At 43.2% G+C, this 18,224-nt stretch overlaps 2 protein-coding genes across 4 annotated transcripts in view; one reads left to right on the forward strand and one right to left on the reverse strand.

Annotated features, from left to right (window-relative positions):
* LOC120894057 (potassium voltage-gated channel subfamily KQT member 1) overlaps positions 1 to 18,224 on the forward strand; it is a 242,049-nt gene that overhangs the window by 58,118 nt on the left and 165,707 nt on the right. The gene's annotated exons all lie outside the window — the stretch shown is intronic.
* LOC120894058 (reduced folate transporter-like) lies at positions 3,840 to 17,334 on the reverse strand. Its single transcript, XM_040296409.1, has 6 exons — positions 16,638 to 17,334; positions 12,182 to 12,269; positions 11,514 to 11,727; positions 7,109 to 7,324; positions 6,030 to 6,525; positions 3,840 to 4,206 (listed from the first exon to the last, which is right to left on the reverse strand). The coding sequence occupies exons 1-6, from the start codon at positions 16,844 to 16,846 to the stop codon at positions 3,882 to 3,884; spliced, it is 1,548 nt and encodes a 515-aa protein (XP_040152343.1). The 5' UTR covers positions 16,847 to 17,334; the 3' UTR covers positions 3,840 to 3,881.

Raw genomic sequence — 18,224 nt, forward strand, 5'->3', positions numbered from 1 at the left:
GTCGCAAATGTGCATTTTTCAAACAAATTTAGGGTCTCTTGCCTACGTTTGCTATTAATTTATGTTATTACACGAATTACTATACTTTATATCAACATAAATGAAAAAAAAGTTTGGTATGTTTATTCCAGTCAACGTCAATCAAAACAATCAATCCATAGAAACGTCACTCCAGTTAGCGAACATTGTTAAGTTAGCGAACGTTAACTGGAGCTTGTTTACCTCTCAGTTAGCGGTCACCTACTGTAGTTATAATAGCTGTTAACTCCCACAATCTCCCTTTTTGCATGTACCAACTTCAAACTACTGTCGGTATTCTATGACCCTTTACAAGGTCTAATCTTTATCTTGAAATGACCTTGAAGGTTATATCTTACATTCTAAGACATAAGGTATAAAAGGCATAACAGACATTTTTAAAGGTTACAGTGTAACGACTTCTTATCAATAAATGTTCCTAGAACAGCACGGCAATGATTTTCTTCACACGCGCAGAGTTTTCTTCTAGAAACGCTGTATTTTACAGGCAATTTTCACTAGAAAAACGCTCAACCATCACCTCCACGCCGTTGAGCTTCTTCGGCGAAGGAAGGGTATTGACTTTAACCCTGCTCTAAGTGAACACTCCACCGCCTAAGTGCCAAAAGGCTTGACTCCACACCTTTGTCTTTGCTTTCTTACCTTCATCTTGATTGAATTCCAAACAGCGCACACTTTCCCGGAACGGGTTTGTGCATAAGATGACACCCAATACCTTTCCCCTTACACTCTGAAAAAGGGCCACAGTAGTACAGAAGTCAGATTCACTTTCCTTCCATCACGCTGACGGCAAAAGATCAAAGCAGCGTCCTGCGCTTACTGGCGCGCAAATGGAAAGCAATTGAGTGAATGGATTGTGTTACTTCGGTCTGGGGTATGCCAATAAAACAGCGTTCCGTGGCCAGCTTCATTGGCGCCAATTGTTGGCGGGTGTGTGTGTGTGAGCGGGAGTTTCGCTAGTGCTGTATCATCGATGAGTTCCGGTGCCGGGGTGGCGGAGAGATCCTTCTTCCTGAATGTTTGTTGCTTGAGTTGTAGCCTTACTGCCACCGGGTTGGATAATAAATGATCCAAGGCGAATGATCAGTGTTCGCAGAGAAAGGGTCGCTTTCGAACAAGCTGCTCCTGCTGTCGCTTCTTCTGCTCAAACCGGGAACGGGGGAGGAACGCTATTGTTTTCCAATGCAAGCTAACGATGATTCATTGCACTAATCATTATCGTTGTTGCTTGTTTTGTGTGTGTTTGTAAGTGTGTGTGTGCACGTGTATTGGGTGTTGAAATGCGATCGTTTTGCGAACTATACAACACAGTTCGGGCGCTCTGCTTCCACGGTGAACGCAAAAGGATGTCTCGAGAATGGACAGCACAACGTAAGGGGCCGTGAGAGGGAGCGGGGCCAACGAAAAAGCTTTTAGAAGCGAATGAAATATCATTAATATAGCTGACATTTATTTAACCTAATTTCTTTCCCAATCCATGCTGTCCCGTTCACACTGGCCCGGCTGCTCCTGCCCAGGAAGGGTTGCCTTTACACCCAACATCCCTCCGATCTCTTTCTCTCTCAAATGGGTTCTGCAACAACTACATCAAACCAAGCTGATGATAGCCCGTTCTTAAGTGAGAAATGAGCACAGAATGGGATGGGCGTACGGGGAGCAGTGAACTTGCAAAAGAGATGAGAACAAAATTGCTGCCCGAAATAGGGGAAGCAACAAAAGCGCAGAAGAAGTAGCGCAAGGAGCGGGGAATACAAAATAGACGATGGATTCTTGGGATATGGTGCAAGGGAAGTGCAATGCAATTGCCATTTTCGTCCATCGGTTGGAACATTGTGTGGCCGCTCCGGTGCATTGTGTGATGCAGCGCAAAACTTTCAACAACAAAAGCCCGCTTCGCTTGTTTGGGTGTGCATGAAAGCGGGATATGGTGGTGGTGGTTCGCGATGAAGGCGCAGCAGTCCAAGCGACGGCAAGATGGATGCCTTTGAACAAGGAGATATAGCCGGTGTTGGTGGCAGGGACTGGCAGGGAAACCCGACGCTGACTTTTAGATGGGACGATGCGATGAAAAATAATGTTTTGTATATGATGGTTTAGCAGCTTTGGCGGGGAAGGGTAGAAGAGGAGGCTTGGGAAAACACCCACCCGGAAGGTCGATGATAAATGCCCGAACCCGAAAGCTATACGTTGCCATCCGTTTTTTTTTTTTGGGGCGACGCTTGGTGCTTTCCTTTGCAAGTGAGGTTGTGTGTGCGTTAGCGCCGGATGCTGGAGGACATCTCTGGCGTCAGTTTTCGTCCTGGAGATGGGGGTTGAGGAGAAGGATAGAAGGATGTGTTTTTTTGTTCTGTTCAACCTCAAACCGGATTGGTAGCTAGTTCGCCTTTGCTGAGAAGTTGAGTGGAGTGTTCTACTTTCTGCTGTTATCTTATATATCTACAGTGGGGGAGAGTGTTGTAAGTGTGATTCATTTTTCAAATCGAATCTTGCTTTCATTTCATCATTTTTGTGATGATTTTCAATCAATGATAACGACTGTTAAATGCTACACAAAGATCGGAATACAGAATTTCCTGGTAAAGAATGTTCAGGTTCTTCTCCTTGTGTTTGAAGCAGATGGGATACAATATCCTCTTATTTTAATATTGTGAAAGAATTGAACACTTTCTTTCTTGTACTAAGTGGTGAATCGATTTAGACGATTATTTAAACAGCTTTTTAGTTTGATATTTTCCGAAATGGAAACATTTTAGTTAATTTTTATTCATATAGTGGAGAGCCGTTTATCCGGGAGTTTGTTTACCCGTATTGTTGTGAAATGACAGTTCAATACAAAAGTAAAATTATGGGCTGAGGAGGATATTTGAAAAAAAAAAAAACGGTTTTCAGATCACATTGTCATAACCAAAAATGCTATAATTCAAGACATATTTCAAATATTCTTGTTAAAAAACATGAAGTTAATAAAAACTAGCTAGATTTTACCAAAACAAAATATAAATTTCAAAAATAAATCACACATTAGTGATAAAATATATACTTTTACTCATCATCCGTGATATTCCGTGTTATCCGAGTATCCGGGCAAGGTCGAGTCCCGATGAGCCCGGATAAACGGCGCTCCGCTGTATTTGGCAATTGGTGTAACGACCATAGTCGGTAAAGAGCTGCTCACATTAAGTTACTTAAGGTTTCAACTAACAACGATTGTTCGGATGATTAATACGTAGGCAAGTCAGTCATGTCGTAGTCAGTTTGATAGTTAAAATCATAGGTCAAAATTATGTATAGACATGTTACGAGATCGAACAACTTGACGTCTATGCTCCAGGACTGACCCGAGAGGTCCTTTTCAAAAACCTTCAAAACTTCAAAAACCATTTCAATGCCGCTAGCGAAAGCATCAAATTCACTGCTCAAACTAGAATAACTCTCACTGTAGCTTCTCCCGAAAACATTTCCTACCCACCGGATGCAACGGCTTCAAAACTATCCGACGTTCCGAAAACGCCAACCCCCTCTCCACAACTAGCCTCATGAGGCTGGAGGAAGTTTGCCGAGGGAACCAAAACGATTGACCGAAGTGTTTCCGGTGTGTTTTGCCGCTGAGTGGATTCAGTTTCAATCGGCCGAGGGGCGTATATGTGTGTGTGTGTATGCATTTTGTGTATGACTTTCCATCTTTTTCGATCATTCGAACAACGGTTGACAGACGACGTCGCCGCTGGGAAGCAATGGCAAAGGAGCGAAGGAATCGTCAGACGGCAGACCGAAGCATCTCTCTCAATGACGAAGTTGTGTTTGAAGCGTTTCTATGTCGGTTTGTTTTTTTTTTATTCCATTCAACCACTTACGGTCGCCGGTTCGCATCGTTCCGCTGTTGCAACTGACCTTTCCACACCGGCATTGACGGTGGCGGCTCGCGCTTCCCTTCGCAATTGCCACACACGGGCCACGCTGGCGGCGATGGCGGCAATTAGGTAGATTATCGAGAGCACCAAAAAGTAGCCACCGTACACCTTGAACTGGTCCCGCGGGTCAAGCATCAGGCCGCGCTCCGAGATCGTCGCCAGGGTTAGCAGTGCCTGCACACCGACCGCCACGAACATGTTGATGCCAAAGATCAGCCCGAAGCTGTCCTCTTCGAGATATTTCGCCACGATCGCACTGGGAGAGAAAACGAAAGAGAAAAAAAATAACAAAAAACCTGCACACAAATATCATACAGTTTGCTTTCAATGAATGGCGAGGTTTTGGAGTTTGGCAAACGCCTGGTGTGCAGCAGCAAAATATGGTATCGTGTTGCCGCTTGCTGATCGAGTTATGTCGCTACAAGGTGTGTTTAATTGATTTCAAACGGTGCTCTGTGTTTTGCTTCCTTCGAACCGTGGGGAATTGCAGGTGGAAGCTATTTTTGGACGTGAATGGGAAGTTTATTTGATTGTGCTTTTTCTCGGTGTGTGTATGTTCTTTGTATCGCATACGAACAAGCGTTTTGTTAATTTTGAATGCCAGTGTTGATTGATTGGAATTGTTTCAGGGTGTATGTTTTTGAATGGAAAGTTTAATTGACGTCTATGGGATCGAGGGGCGATAGGGGAACGCCGTGCTATGTCGAACTTTGAGATCAATTATCTGTTATAAATTGAGTAAAATGATAAGGTCTTACAGTTTCGTTACACGTTTGTCATTTAGAGTTTAGAGACTGGAGATTTTTTGAACCTTTTGTTTTACAAATTTTGGCAGTTAATTAAGCTCTTATTCTTAATCAGAGTTCCTCTGTAATGCTTAGATGTGTTAGGCTTTTAATAGGATTTCCTTAAATTACAATTTTGATATAAGAAATATCATAATCATTGAATTAATCGCAGAGTTTTTCGTTTTAAAATTTAATAGAAACTGAAAAGCACATTAATTATTACGGAGCATTTCCACGACTTCTTTGTATCATTTTCTTTTGTCTTCTTTAGAATCAATATGTATAATCTTTAATCTTTTAATTTTTTTATAGTTAAAAATATTAGCCCGACAAAATAAATGGCATCCTTTTAAATAGCATGAAAAATTGGCAAATTAAACAAAATCGTTTAAATCGCCTCGTTGCCCGAAACGCGCCACAAGTGCTTCCCTGTATTATTTCGCCCGACTGTTCTTTACCACTCTTCCCCAGACTCGCTTTGCGAAAGCTTTTTATTACTGTTTTCAATTAAGATTTCGAAAACAGAACCTTGTCCCCTTGTTCCTTCCGTATGCTATAAGCTCTCGGCGCGGAGCTCGTTTTGCCGTCTGCACTGGCAAAAAGAAGGGACTGGACAGACTCACGGCGGTGGCAGCAAATCCGAGCGCCTTATAATTTACAACGTTCCACAATGTTTTTGCGAACGGATGGCGACTTTGGTTTGTTTCAACGTGTACTTTTTTTGCGTCGTTTTCCATTCCCATTTTGCCAACCGCAACCAACCATTCCTCACGAACCGTTTTTTCCCATAGAGCGGGGACGATTCAATTAGGAAAGAACCGCGAACGAAATATGAACGGTAAAGGCGAAGGCAAAGGGACGATAAAACGAAAGTGACCCGCACGAAAGGAGGGATTGAGGGAAGGGCAAAGCAATTTGCATATTGCTTATTGCTATGAATTAAAGCGTTCGTAGCTCGTGAATCATTGGTCAGCTAGGGAGGGTGTACTTTTACGTTTCTGGATGGTATTTTGGGTGTGTTTGTGCATATGTCTCGAACAAAGTATTTGTGCAGAGCTTGACGTGATCTTGCCAGATGTGTGGGAAACTGTGAGAAAAACAATGTGTTATGCTTTAACGTTTGACTTTCCCGATCTGGGCACAAAAAGTGGACGGTAAGTAAGAAAGCAATCAACATGTTTGACCGAAGGCAACGTTTGATATGTGTAGGAGAGAACTGAACTGAAAGCTTTGGATACATGAAAATACTCTGCTCAAGTTTCAGCTTCAGTTAAACAGTGAATGCACTTACCTTGCCATCGTGACCATAAACAGGTACAGCGTGCCGAACAGAATGTAAAGCACGTACGCCACCCAAATGTTGGTGGCAAAGCCGGAGTAAAAGATGAGCCCACCCTGCAGCCCGGAGCAAACCGTCAGTATCCAGAGGGCCCACTGTTCGAAGATACGATTGGCGATGTAACCTGCCGCCAGCGCACTCATCGCACCGAGCAGGGTGAGCAGTGCCTCGGCACCCCCGTTGAACAGAGTGCCCTGCTGCTGATCGATCTCGTGCCACAGCAGCTGCACGTACACCTGCACCTGGATGAAGCCGGCCATCGCTAGCGCCCACCAGAGGCTCCACTGGACGACGGGCAGCTGCCTGTAGGCGGAGATGAGATGCTTCCAGAGCAGGCGAACAGCGCGGGAGGCAGAGAAACGTGCCTTCGGTTGGGCGTCGATGGTTTTTGCGGTTGCGGTGCCGTTTTCGACGGATTCGTTGGGTTCATTATTTGGGGTGGTGTGGTCTATTGTGGGAGCGAAATGAATAAATAAAATGAGTTTTTACGTAGGACATTGTGAGCATACTACATATTAGAATCTAATTTGAAAAGAACTTGGTAAACAAGATAAACAACTGCCTATTCCATTAAAAATAGAAATTTTCCGAAAATTTTTTTAATTTATTTAACCTTTTTTCTGTGAAATTCGAATTAGAAAATATCCAAGATATATCCTATTTAATTTTTGCATAACTTCACTGTCCAATTTGCTTCACTTTTTACGTTTAATATAAAAGACTTCTTGATTATGAACATGAAACAACCTGCTCTCGGAGGATTTTGAACTTCCGTTTTTTGGGAATTTAGACCGATATTTTTGGAACTGTATGTATTTTTAAATTTCATAATTTTATCTTTTTCCACCTAGGATTATCCCTCCAGTTCTCGTTTACTGGTGTTTGGATATTGTGTTCATAGTCACTGCTTGTATCACTTCTCTCATCTGTTGAATTTTGCAACCACTGTTTTCCCAAAACGCGCCATGTTCGGGTGAATCTAATATTTTACTCACCCATTGACAGAATTAATGTTCTAGCAGGAAACTCACCCGGGGAAACCTTCTGGGAAGCATCCAATCTATTGTCACCGTGGAGCTCCAACTGATCCTGCTGTTTTTGCTCCTGTTCCTTCTGCTGTGGTGTTGGTACAGGATCACAGGCCACCATTCCATCGGTCGGCTTAGTGTTCTCATCGCGAGCATAGAAGTAAACACTGGTTTTTACCGGTGGCAGCAAAAATGACCAAAGCAGAGAAACGGCTTGCGCTGCGAAAATACGAAATGCATGTAGCGCGGTTCTCAGATTCACGGACCCGGGGTATGTAGCTTCGGTTTGTAGCGTAGTAGCGTGTGGAAAAGTGATTCAAAAGAAGCAGTAGCTGCAGCACAATAGACCACCACTGCGCTCAATGGGAAGGACTTTGCCGATCATGGCATCACGGGAAGGAAGTGGAAATAAAATGTAGCCCTCCGGTGGGCCTTCGTTCGCCCCGATGCAACAAGCGAAAGGAGGCAGTACTTCGGATGCGGAAGCACATACCGGAAACACACTTTATCACGTTCATCACCGGCAGGCTTTCGGTATGGTGATTTGTTGGTGGGATGCTTCCACGTTATGTTTTTTTTTTCACCCTACAACCATCATTACACAGGTGTTGACCTGGCTCTTATTGCATTTCCTTTAGTGGGGTTTTTTTTTCTGTTCTGTACTTGCACTGATTATAGCATTGTTCTGATACGGGAAAAGAGAAGCAAACAGCAACAGAAAGCAGCTTGGTTCTTCGTGCTTTACCATGGAAGTAAATTAAAATCGAACAAGAGTGGGTTGTCCGTTTTGGGAACTGGAATTGGTTGCCGTTTTTAATTATTACTCGTAGTTGATCGGTTTACGAGCTCTTTTTAGGATGAAACATTGAGTAAAGAGAAACATGACAGAGTGGGCAAGAAACGGTATCCGCAGGAATGTATGCTGCTATTGGAATGGGACAATGTTTTAATTATCAACGATGTCATCGACTGTCGTTTTAAATGTTGACGAGGTAAAATTATTAAAATGCTTGATTACTGTCAAAATATGATAATGACAGAGAAAACAAGGTTGCAGATGATACGGAGACATTTTGTAATGGTTTGATAGCCAGCAGGGTTTTGGGGGCTTATTAATAATAATTATGGTAATTGACGTAAATAATTGTCTGAATTCTCCTTCTTCTTCTTTGGCACAACAACCGCTGTCGGTCAAGGCCTGCCTGTACCCACTAGTGAAATGAGCTTGGCTTTCAGTGACTTACAGGGTTTCCCACGATTTATTGGTTGGTTCCCATCAATTTTTGGTGGGTTCCCATATTTTTTTGGTGCGTTCCCACGATTTTTTGGTCGTTTCCCAGAATTTGTTGGTCCAATTGTATTGATATCCAATTGGAAAATACCAATAAAATATGGGAACGAACCAAAAATCTATAGGATACGACCAAAAAATCGTGGGAACGCACCAATAAATCATGGGAACTGACCAATAAATCGTGGGAAACCCTGTATTGTTACCTTAGCAGGATAGTCAGTCCTACGTATGGGGGCACGATCTATTCGGGACTTGAACCCATGATGGGCATGTTGTTACGTCGTACGAGTTGACGACTGTATCACCAGACTGGCCCTAATTGTCTGAATTATACTTGAAGAACTATTAATGTAGTTGACAAAATATATGAATACAGTATTTCATATCTATTCGTTTATAATTTCAAAATCATGCTTGTTATTCTACATTCTAAGCGTATTAGAACATCGATATTGTCAGAACGACCCATCCTCGTTGTCCATTACTAACCCATGGGATAAAAAAAGATATTGATTTTCTACATCCATCCCGAACCGCAGACGAAATTCCCGACCCGAGTGGAGTAACCTTAATCTTTGATGAACACATCAAAGTGACACTGGCCGGAATGGTAGCTGTCGAACAAACTTAAAGTTGATTGATGGCCAATGGTTGAAGCTAAACCCCCCTCGGAGACGATAAGGGACGCTCCAGATGCAACGGACGAGATATAGCGGTGGCTGAGAAACAGAAGGCGAATCAAGTATCGATCAATCAAGAAAAGATTGGAATAATTGTGAAGTGCCCTGTTGGTGCGGCACGGTGATGCATGTGTGATGAGGATGGAAATGGGACTGGATTGTGGCCGAAGTAAGAAAAGCTTTAATGGATATAAATGAGTGGTCGATCAGCAGAGATATTACGAAGGCTACAAGGATGGAAAGAAGAATACTGGAGCAATTTCAAACTAGCCGATGGCTCATGGGCATGTTTATAAAATAGGACCCTTGTGGAATTCGATTGCACAACAACAAGGAAGTGTAAGTCTTTAGAGTGAGTCATAAAGGCCGGAACGTGGAACAAGGCAAAGAAATAAAATTGATTGGCATAAATGAGGCTAGGAGGAGGAATCAGGGATCAGCACGGGACAGTGGTGCGTTTTACAGGACGCTTGATTGAATATTTGACCCGGTCAGATCAAACTGGTTATGTTTCTTGCTAGAAAATTCAGAATCCGGAATGAATTTTGATTGGAATGAATAATAAAACATGCATTTTTTGTAAATTGATAAATTAACCCTAAAATCCATCAGTATCCTCGAATACGGAGCGATAAATTATTGATCTATTTGCAATTGTTTACAATGTCAGCTCGTAGCTAGCATTAAAATGAGCGTAAGTTGATGTAGGATAACCATAGGTATTTGTTTACCTTTTTAATAGATGATCCTTAGGACTTATCCGCTATTTGTCAACTTCAGTTTGTTGCATATCTAGGGTTCAAAACGAAACTAAAGTTCAAAAATTCACAAAGATGCAAGTTGTTAGCTAACATATCAAACCATTTGAGCTTGCTGTATATGAAGAATAACAATGTAAGTTACAGTAAACACAAGAATTGTATAATACATTCCGTCAATATTTTTTTGTAGTTACGTCACTAAATCTAGGTATGGGGCCTTTCACGAAAGTAGTCAGTTTTTTGTATGGAGTTTGACAGTTGGAGGCTGAAATCATGTAAACACTCCATACAAAACCACACTAAAAACTAGCCTGCAATTTTCAGTCTAGATTATTCTAGCCTTAAAGCTAGAATTAGATTCGAGTACCTGCTCGAAAACACGGTGTTGTTTACATTCACCCTAAGGTGCATTACATAGATCACGTGGTAGAATCTAGAATCAAAGTGTATGTAGTCCAGGTGGTCTCATCTTCTTCTTCTTTGGCTCAACAACCGATGTCGGTCAAGGCCTGCCTGTACCCACTTGTGGGCTTGGCTTTCAGTGACTAATTGATTCCCCCCCATAGCAGGATAGTCAGTCCTACGTATGGCGGCGCGGTCTTTTTGGGGATTGAACCCATGACGGGCATGTTTTTTAGTCGTACGAGTTGACGACTGTACTACGAGACCGGCACTAGGTGGTCTCATAGTATGTTTTTTTAACCCAAATTTGAATATCACTTTTTGACAGGATGCGTGAACACTTTTTTTCAAACAAGCCTTCTTGAGGTTTGACGAATACTCAAAACACTCTTAAAATCTTCATTCAAAAACAGAAGCGATAAAAAACAGCCTTCTAAATTCATACACCTTGGGATAAGCACACCTGTATATTCTACTCACTTAGATAGCTGCTCGAAAACCGCTATACAATGCAAACAGCTGACAGGCTGAAATTTCAGCCTGCGAACTTACAACGGAAAGGGATCTTAGTTTTTGTTACTTTGTTAGCTTTTCATCTATTAAAACAGCATATTGCTCAAAGTATTTGCTATATTCCTTGTGCTACTTAATGTTTTTTTTCTATTAATTAGTACTGTATCAAAACACACACTGGTCCATTTAATTACGGCTTGGCTGGAAAATGGTAGAAAATTACGAAACCCAAACATAAATATTTACCCAAGTTTTAATGTTTACAGTGTCTACATTCCCACGCCCGTTGGTTTTCCTAGAGCAATGCCATTTGGATACATTTTAATATCACCCTCTGCCATGACATTGCATGGAAGCTATTTCTCTTTCGAACAATGCCGATCGAACGAACCATTCCAATTTAATTTACTGCTTGAAATAGCCAATAAAGACTGCTTCACAATGTATTCTGAATGCTTGAATGGTTCATGTATCTACCCTTGAAAGAAATGTTCATGCCGAGGCTACTAAATTCTGAGGAAACTTTCTTCCCATTACGATTCGCTAGAAAATTGTAAACCAAGCATTCCAGTACCAAGCAATCTGCCCTGTGAATGGCTTCCATTTCTTGGCATCAACTAAGCGCTACGGGGTTCCACACACAGCCATTCATGAAACCGTCCAATTTGGAACACAGTTCGCTTCCTTGTACCATCCAACCCTCGCTGCTGGAAGCGCAAGCAAAAGCGGACCGTCGTCGAAACAAACAGCGTACTTACTGCCGAGTGTAATATAATTCAGGTCGCGTACGTTCATCGCACCGGTGGAAACGAGTACCTGCGAGATAACGCCGGACAGGAAGCGGCCGAGCAGGATGGCGGCCCGCGTGTTGCCAGTCACCTGTTGATACTTTTCCCGGCTAATCTTGGCGTAGATGTACGTGTAGTAGGCCACTTCCGAGGCCATGTAGGCACCGTACAGCACTTGCACGACCTGTTGAAGGGAAGGAGAGCAGTTTAGTGAGCGAAGCGAAGCGGGCGGCAGCGGATAACGAATGCAATTCAGCTGGCATGGCAGGCATCGCGGCCGTTGTGGTTGAGGGTTTAATGTACCGGCAGCGAACGAGTTCGATAGCCGCACACAGCCGTACTTCTTGGCAAGTGTTGCGTTTGGGAAAGTGCTGCTCGAGTACACTCCGGCAGCCACGCATATGAGGATATGAGATGTGTTTTTTTTTCTCTTCTCTTTCGCTACGTTCCGATTAACTACGGTGATGGATATGGTTATGGTTCGCGGTTTGCGTGCCACGGGCTGCCTCGGTGGCATCAGCTGCATCACTTGTTGCCGATGGTAGGGGGGAATATATTGTAGCACACAATTTATGTGCTGCGCGCATATTTAACCCCACCCGTGGTGTACGAGTTGCAGCAAGGATACTACTACTAACCTGCAGTGCGGCTAACGATTCCGTCCACAGCAGCAGCGACCAGATTACGATGCCCAAGCAGGCGGAAAACACAATTATCGATTTGTATCTGATGACGTACCGGTAGGGGTTGTAGCAAGTGCGAGGGTTGGTCAGGAGCCGGTGCAAGCAAGTCGGTACAGCCGAGGGACGGTGTTGAATCGTTAACGGAGATGTAAGGAAAAATAAAAGAGAATTGTGGCATCAAACCCAAGGGAAAAGGGCAAATTAGCGGACGAAAATGAGGTTCGGGAGAGTGGTGCTGGTGTCCGTAAGTAGATGCAATGGGCAACAGGGAGGTGTAGAAAAAGCTATTACGCATCGTCGGAGCGTGTGCGGATGGGACAAGGACCGTTAATGAAACGTTAATGTGATAAAATGTGGGCTTGTTGCGATCCGTGCCCGGTTCGTGGGGTGTTTCGCGTGGTTGTGGGCTTTGTGTGCGGGTTTGTTCTAGAACGTAGATGGTACACAGGCCATCTGGATAGACATTTCTTGTGATAAAAAAGTATGAAAAAAAGGAAAGTGAGTTTGGGTATCCTTTAGGTAAAAGGAAGTTGGTCTTTGATACTTTCTTATCTACGTCGACAAAACGACGGCAATGTTGAGCAAAGTGGAGAGATATTGGACATTTTGTGTGTGAATTGGGATAGTTATATTTGTTGCAATAAACAGTATGGTGTTAGTTGTACCAACAGCCAGTAACATGACTTCTATGTCTATGGCCATGTCTATGAGTTGATTGTGCAAAATTTTCGACATTCTTGTTGATGAGGAGCAAATAAGGCGCAATAGGGGGATTTTCAGATTTTCACAGTAATTTACTTTCAGAATTATGCTCGATTCAGCAATATCGACTCGACAATTGCATAATTAGTGGCTACTCTTTGTTAACAAACATTTACGGGAGTTGTTAAACTGACTATCAGCATAACAACATGTTAGATGCTAAGAATACTAAATACTAAATTTCAGCTTTCAAATGTATTACCCTATTATTTGAACGTTTCATATTTAAAGCATCTTCTTTTTCCTCCAACTTATCTGTAATAAAGCAACGACTCTGTTCAAACAACAACGTTTGCTTTTCACGACCAATTACAAAACCTTTGCTTTTAAATGCACCTTAACGAAACAGTTTATCTCACTTGTTTCACTCGCCGGCTGAACCTGTTACCTGATCCTGTTTAAAATGTGTTTACATACACAACTGCTAGCGAAGCAACTGGTGCATCCATGAAAGTGTAATCATGCTCGTGCTGTTGCACGAACCCCTCGCATTAACCGTGCCCGTCCGAAAAGTTGCTGCTGCTGCAGCAACATCCTTGCGGTTTTTGGAGCGGCGTGGAACCTTGTGTACCAACGTCCGGCACAGCGCAACGGTGGCATCGGGACTTTAGTGGTGGTTAAATTTTTAATTTTTCGTCAGCGCACCATAAGGGAAAAGGGTGTTAAACAATGGTAGGAAAGGAAAAACCACCGTACTGAGTTGTTTGAGCTTGTACCGGGTAGAAGGAAGCGTGTTTTGTACTGCATTATTTGCTGTAGAAGTAAGTTTGAGGTGATGTAAGTTAATGTTTGGAAATGGCAGTTGCTGATAAAATGATTTAAAAATATATTTTTATGAATCGTGTTTTATTGAATACGTTGAAAGTAGCTTTAAACAAACGAAATAAGGATTTATTTAAAGATCATAAAAACTGTAAGATGTGAAACTGAAAGCATTTCATAGAATCGTTGAACCATGAAGATACATTCCTGTCCTCATATTCCGTTCTGTCGAAAGACACATATGACAAGCATTTGCTGCTTGAAGTCACAGTTTAAGGGTTTCATTTTATTGTGTGACATGCGTTACCATTCCTCTTCCATTTGCCGGACACAAATTGCATTAACATTCCACCGGTGAAATTGAATGTGTTTCCCAGTACGCCAACCGTGCTCAAAAACGTGTCGCATGGGTGAAGTTTTGCTGCATCTACCTCGAACGTCCTGCCGAGCAGCTGACAATCCGGGGTCTGCGCTGTACGTACTGGACTCGACTCTGGGGTACCAGTTTCGTGGAAAAATGCCCCATTTGCTAACCCCTATGCTCGCAACAATGTCATTCTTGTCCAATCCAAAGGACCTCTCGGGCAGCGTTTGTGCTCTTCAACTGTCAGTAGGCCACCGGGGCAGTCAGCCTACAGTAATGGAAACGGTTTCGTGTCAAGTATTTCCAAGAAATGGGACCCTTTCTTGCCAGCATTGCGATTGTGTGCCGTCCAGTGCTTATCTTAAATATCATAGCTAATCATTATCAAAAGCTCTTTCTGAAGAGTCGTCTCGTTCGTCGTCTGCAAGTGCTCTCAATCTGACCCGTTCCCCAGGAACGTTCGGCGGAAAGTTCGGTGAGTGTAATTAAATAACTGAATAAATTCGACTCCATTTGCCCCGTTTGGCTATCGTTTGGCGCGGCCAAATTAAGATGTCCCCTTTGCTCGGCTTCAAGCACTCTCTGTGTACATTTGCCATCCCTTCCTCCCCCGTTTTCTGTCCGCTGTCCTGGAATGGATGTGTGAATTGGACGGGAATAAACGATACTGCTGTCACCGGAAGGGAAAATCAATTTATTCTAGCTTCTCAAGTGCTGCTGCTACTGCTACTACCCATCAACATGGACACGGATGGCTCCATTTTTTTTCTTCCTTCCTTCTCGGGAAGAGGAACAGTATAGTTCCGAGAATGAAAATAACTGTTCCACTACTAGCAGGACTATTCGTCTTCGCGTACGGATGGCAGCGGTACGAGGGGTTGATTTCGAAAGAAGTCGAAGAATGGCAAGAAAAAGCTGCTGGCCCATTGCTGCAGCTCAACGAGATAAGTGTTGGAAGCGATTTACACCACCTCCCAGCCATGCGGCGCGTGGCCCTTCGCTGGTAATGTTTTGCCCGCATGAACCGCCGGGGTCGCTTAGAACCAGAACTTTGTTTACGTTGTGGAGGTTCGTGAAATTATTTAAAGAGTTTATGGCTTGAAGTGTGTTCCCCGGATTCCACCGTCCGTTCTGTGACCCTCTTCGCTCCCAGCCTGGTGAGGGAAAGAGCGATAAAATTGAAGTTTTCAGTCGGATGTGACTGTATGTGAGGGAAGGTTTTCTTTTTTTTCTTTCGTTGGCGTAGCTGTCGCTGTTGTTGTTGGGTTGTTGCCCCAAGACGAGAGTTTGTTTTGACTTTTTCGCCCTACAATCTTGAAGAAGCCTGAAAAGATTTCCTGCTTGAGTTTTGTGGACTTTTTACTGTTTTTTCCATTCCCTTCCAACACACACACACATACACTCACACTACTCACTAAGATTCCTTCGAGTTCAGTTTATGACATTTGCAAAAGCGTTGGAAAAATGACGCCCGCCTTGCCGTGGGAAGGCGAAGGAGATGGGGAAACGTTGTCAGTTTAATTTGGCAGTTTAAGTGCTGTTTTGGAAAGTGTTTCCAGCACGAGGAATGGATGCTTTTGGCACAGTTTCACATCTCGGCAAGCAACACACTGCCACATATATAGATGCATGGGTATGGTAATGGAGATTGAACATGGGCAAGTTTTGTGCGTATGGGAGTGCTGGTTGTGTATAGTTTCACCCTTCCGTATTGCCTATTCGTTTTAGAGTTGACCACATAAATGGTAGTGCGCGGTTGTGCATTGGCTGAAATTGTAGCAACAATTTAAGCCCCTTTGGCCTGGTTTTGCAGGCTCAGCGTTAAAGAAATGAAAACATTGCGAGAAATGCAAAACTGGGGGAAATCACTTCATTCACTTAGTGAAATTGCAACTGCGTTGGAATTTTTGAATCAAATACACTTTGATGCACAGTAGCTTAGAGGCACGATAAGGGTGAAGTTTGTTGAAGAAAATTCCTGGGCGCTGCTAGAGGGAAGTTTGTTTTGTAAAGTATTCATTTGCAGTTGTATCAGAGGTTTGGCGATTTTTCAACAGTCTTAGCAATCTTTTGTTTTGTTTAAGCCCGTGAAAGTGTTATTTCATTTCGGTGACTTAATTCGATGAATTCGCCGCTTTCTAAAGACACTTCAACAAGAAGTAGTTCATGCACAAGTAAACCATCGTGAAAGTATCAGTTTGTTTATGTTCATTGAGCTAGCAAATTATTATTAATTATATACTAAAAGATTCCAAACATCATCATTGATCCTACAATATAACGTAGGATCAAAAAAGAATTTGATTAAATCGTTTAAGACATGAATTTAATATATTCAAGCACACAATTTTACTCAAAAAAGGCCTTTACGTTCTTTCATTTCCACATCAAGTCACATACAACCTCACAATCAGTATCGGTAAGATTCCACCACACAGAAATGCAGGTCACTGTTTGGTTGGTCTCAATTTCCACACGAGTACATTCCCTCGCCTTTATTGCGTTAGCTAGCACCCTCCATACCTGAGGACATCCGTGAGCAGAAACATAAACACGAGCAGCGCGACCTGGCTGTACGTGCCGATCGGGTAGACGTCGCGGTTCAGCTGCTCCGGCTCGATGTCCCGCCACTCGCCCGACAGGAACTCCGTGACGAACGGTTCGGAAACGCGCAGCTCCCGGAAGAACCCGAAGACACACAGCAGCAGCGACACCCGCAGCCATGGTTGCATCCTCGCGGCACGGTGATAAACTCACCACGCGCCACCCCAGCGTTTCGGGTCGGAATGTGATCACCCCACGAGAATGATTGCTAACCTTCACGGTGTGGATGCGAATCGGTTTTGCATACGGCGGCGTGCTTTGTTCATTTACGCGTACGAAAACGCGGCGCACAGTGGTGGAGCGGGATGTTAGCGCGTGGAAAATAAATGGCACATGGTCGGCTTTGCTCGGACGCGGTAGGAACGTTCGTTTTCCCGCACAGACACTGACACTAGAAGTGGCTACATTCCAACCAGCAGCAGCGCCGGTTTGTGACTGAGCGGTGGGTTCGGTTGGGTTCTTTTGCACAATGGTGTCTGTCTTATCTGATAGCCGGTTAGATTTCACTGGGTGCGGGGTGATGGGAACTGGAAGGTAGCTGCATTTGAAACTGACGGAATATTATTTGATGGTGGTGGATTTATTTCACCTTGTGTAAGACCACCAACAAATGTTTCTTCCACTACCGTCCACCCGCTCGCTAATTGTGGGCCGTGCATCTACAGTGTTGTTATCTTGAAAAATGATGTGTGCTGCTTGTTCTCTCCCATTAGCGTGATTACTTTAGTGGCGGGGCTCTCGCCTCAAGTCAAGGTAACAAACAGAGCTTTCCCACGATGAAGCATCATGATGGTCGCATGTGCGTTCAATATAAACGAGCATCTGTACATCAAAGGAAAGAGTTTAGATTATTTGTTAGATCAAAAATGGATCTCACTGTTGACCCCTAGGAGACCAAACATTGAATCTGAAACTGGTACATTTTATTCAATAACTGTTATCATCAACGATTTTTATCGCACTTTTTTTCTAAAGCTATAGAAGCACCGGATAATTAGGGAATAAATCGTAAAGTCCAACCACTTATCCATTCAACTTATCGCGATTACAAACGATGGGTACGGGGAACGTGTGACTTAACGTAAATGAGCATTCTCACAGCAGCGTACCGATAACGAACTGCATTGGGCGATGATCTTATGCCAAGTGCGATAAGGCAAATTCATTTCCTGCATAGAGATTGGGAAAGGAAGGCACGTTAAATTTGTTCGTCACATGGTGGTATGATCTGTATGACTTTTGGTTTAAATAAAAATTAGCTTCTTTGGGGCTTACAGTAGTAGTTGTTTAGAAGAGATTTTTAAAATTATCTGAATTAAGAAAAAATGTGATGATGCACAATAACGATGCTCTTCTGCAATATCACGTTGTGTAGAGTTCATTTCCAAAGCTTCAGGTTCATTTGGTTCATTCGTTGAATTAAAGCGTAAGCTTTCGCCAAACTCACCACGGCTAAGCTCACCACTTGAAAGCTTGACTTTCGTCGAATGTTGCATGCATGTGCCG

This window comes from Anopheles arabiensis, chromosome 2 (genome assembly GCF_016920715.1).
Source record: "Anopheles arabiensis isolate DONGOLA chromosome 2, AaraD3, whole genome shotgun sequence".
Taxonomy (NCBI): Eukaryota; Metazoa; Arthropoda; class Insecta; order Diptera; family Culicidae; genus Anopheles; species Anopheles arabiensis.

Excerpts from the sequence above, each read along its gene's own strand:
- LOC120894058 (XM_040296409.1), bottom strand. The coding sequence starts at position 16,846 with ATGCAACCATGGCTGCGGGTGTCGCTGCTGCTGTGTGTCTTCGGGTTC. Across the intron at positions 12,270-16,637 it reads CTGCTCACGGATGTCCTCAG|ATACAAATCGATAATTGTGT; the intron begins GTATGGAGGGTG and ends GTACGTCATCAG. Across the intron at positions 6,526-7,108 it reads TTCCCAGAAGGTTTCCCCGG|ACCACACCACCCCAAATAAT; the intron begins GTGAGTTTCCTG and ends CTCCCACAATAG.